Below are 2,500 nucleotides of genomic sequence, written 5' to 3' on the forward strand. Positions count from 1 at the left end.
ATAATTTATCTTGTGATTATTTTGTGTGGAATTCTAGAAAGCAATTCCTCTTTGATTCACAACACAAATGAACTTCACATTTCATGCAAAACACTGATACCTTACCAGTGCATACTGGCAGCTTACATGTGCCTCTTTTCTCAGAAATGATAGGGAAGTGCCCAACCATATCCAGTCTTATGTCTTTGTCAACAATAGGCTTAGTTGCTCTCCCAGTATATTTCTTGGCAGCTCGACGGTTTTCTCTTTTTACCTCTACTTTTTCCATTTAGCAAAAGAAAATCTCCAAGTTTGAGCTTGAATTCACACAGAGACATTTGCTTTCTCTTAGGTACCTCTAAGTGATTTGCCTCTCTTCTATAAAGTAACCAAGAGTTTACCACTGTCATGTCTATCATATGAAAAATTAGCCTTTGGTAATATTTTTTTGATCTACCCCACCCATATATGTATTGTAGTCCTTGACAATGAATGGTCTAGCAACTTCTACTTTTTCTTTCATTTTTCTGTTAAATCTTGTGCACTTGTCGAATGGGAATGACGTGGCAAATGTAGATACAAGATGCACTGCTTTGTTGCCAAACCATTTCAGAGCTGTTATTTTGTTACCATCCTCATACACTGTTTCCCATTCATCATGAGACCCACACCCATAAGCTTGAAGTTGCTTATCTGATTTGAACGTCAGGCTTTGTAATCTGTTTTGCGGAACAGTTCCACTACACCATATACCCCGTGAAGCTAAGTGATCTATGAGAGGGAGGGAGGTAAACCAATTATCAAAATATAATTTGTTATTCTTGAAGGGGGTATAGACTCAGCAAGAGGGAGCACCGAGTTAGCACTTGGTTTCAGATCTGGAACATTTTGATTATTTGCAGGCTCTATTTTACCAACATCTAGCATGAAATCATACACCATTCCTATATCATCTGCCAAAACAAATATCTTGTATCCACGTTTGTGTGGTTTCTTAGGAATATATTGTTTCATAGAGGAATTCCCCTTGAAAGGTACCATCTGCTCATCTACACATAGATATTCAGTCATGGGGATTTCTTTGAATTTGGATCTCAGGTGTTCGAGTAAGGGTCTAACTTTTGATAGTTTGTCATTTGGATCTATTTGGGAACATATCATGTTATAAAATAAGAAATCGCAGGTGGGAGATAATTGTTGCAAAAATATAGCTTGTGTTTATATATGGTCAAGCATGACTTGCATGTGCCTCATAGGACAATTTAGTCACATTTATTTATATCAGCCTAAAACTTTTCTGTTTTATCAAGTATGGATATACTGGTGTGAAACATTCAGCTTATAATTTGCTTATTGCACAAAGTAAATATCTCTGCAGTAAATTACCTGGTTTAGGATCCATGAGGGATCAAAATGTTGTTGCAGTCGGTGCACGATAAAGCATCCACACCCTGTGATGTTTTCCATTTTTCTGAGCTTGATGAAAAACCAGGGCTGAAGCAGAGTTGCCAGTACCGCCAATATAATAGGACAATAATGTCTTCTTCAGCAAACACCTTCCAACTCGGGATATTTTACCCAAAAGGACCATTTATTTATAAGCGGACAAATTTGTCCTTTTAGGAAGTAAAGGGTTAACAGATAGACAGTCAGACTGACAAACAGACGGAATTACAGACAGACGGACAAACAGATTAACAGATAAACAGTCAGACGGATATACAGACAGACGGACATGAAAAGAGACAGAGACAAAAAGACAGAGGGACAGACAAAAAGAAAGACAGACAGAAAGAGGTAGAGGATATTCGCAAGAGTACACAGGAACTGTCAGAAGGTTATGTAAGAGAAAAGTCTTCGTTAAAGAGGATGTTATGACTATTAAAAGTAGTATTTTTCTCCACATTCATTTCCTAATTCTCATTAGTGCTGTCTTGCCTCGTGCCTCGAAGTTTTGATTTTTCTCTTGTACTAAATTAATTATTTTTATCTTATTCCATTTGTTATTTCATATTTTCTTATATTATTTACCATTCTTTATACTTTGAATTTCATTGAATCCTATCTTATCAAATTTTAAGATCTATTTTTCTATTCACATATTCGTTAACTTACTTTCTCTTTATTATCATTTTATTTACGTTTTTTTCTACTATTTTCTTAAGCAAAAAAAAAAAAAAAAAAGAAAAAAAAAAAAAGTTCAGAGTCAGATGCAACGAGAAACTGACATACAGATAGATATATCAGAAGGAAGAAAAGGGCAGAGCAAGAGACAGACAGACACAGAAAGAGCGCGACAGAGAAGGGGGGGGGGGGGATGCTTTTATTCTTTCCTTTAGTTCTTATCTTATTGCTGTGATTATTATGATTACTATTGCTAGCCTTTTAGAAATAAATGTCGTTGCTTTTTTCATCAACATACTTATCTTCTTCATTATGGTGATAATAATAATAATAATAATAATAATAATAATAATAATAATAATAATAACAGCAACAGTAACAATAAGGATGATGATGA

General features: G+C 35.0%; 1 protein-coding gene across 1 annotated transcript; it reads right to left on the reverse strand.

Moving 5' to 3' along the window:
- Nucleotides 1-406: 406 nt before the first annotated feature.
- On the reverse strand, nt 407-1,381 carry LOC125046526 (piggyBac transposable element-derived protein 3-like). Its single transcript, XM_047644311.1, has 3 exons — nt 1,366-1,381; nt 894-1,121; nt 407-750 (listed from the first exon to the last, which is right to left on the reverse strand). Exons 1-3 carry the CDS (start codon nt 1,379-1,381, stop codon nt 407-409), a joined length of 588 nt encoding a protein of 195 aa, XP_047500267.1.
- Nucleotides 1,382-2,500: the final 1,119 nt, after the last annotated feature.

This window comes from Penaeus chinensis, chromosome 39 (genome assembly GCF_019202785.1).
Source record: "Penaeus chinensis breed Huanghai No. 1 chromosome 39, ASM1920278v2, whole genome shotgun sequence".
Taxonomy (NCBI): Eukaryota; Metazoa; Arthropoda; class Malacostraca; order Decapoda; family Penaeidae; genus Penaeus; species Penaeus chinensis.

What these genes read in the sequence shown, in the direction of transcription:
- LOC125046526 (XM_047644311.1), bottom strand. An exon ending in TGATTTCATGCTAGATGTTG is followed by an intron (nt 751 to 893) that starts GTAAAATAGAGC and finishes TCCCTCTCATAG; the next exon opens with ATCACTTAGCTTCACGGGGT.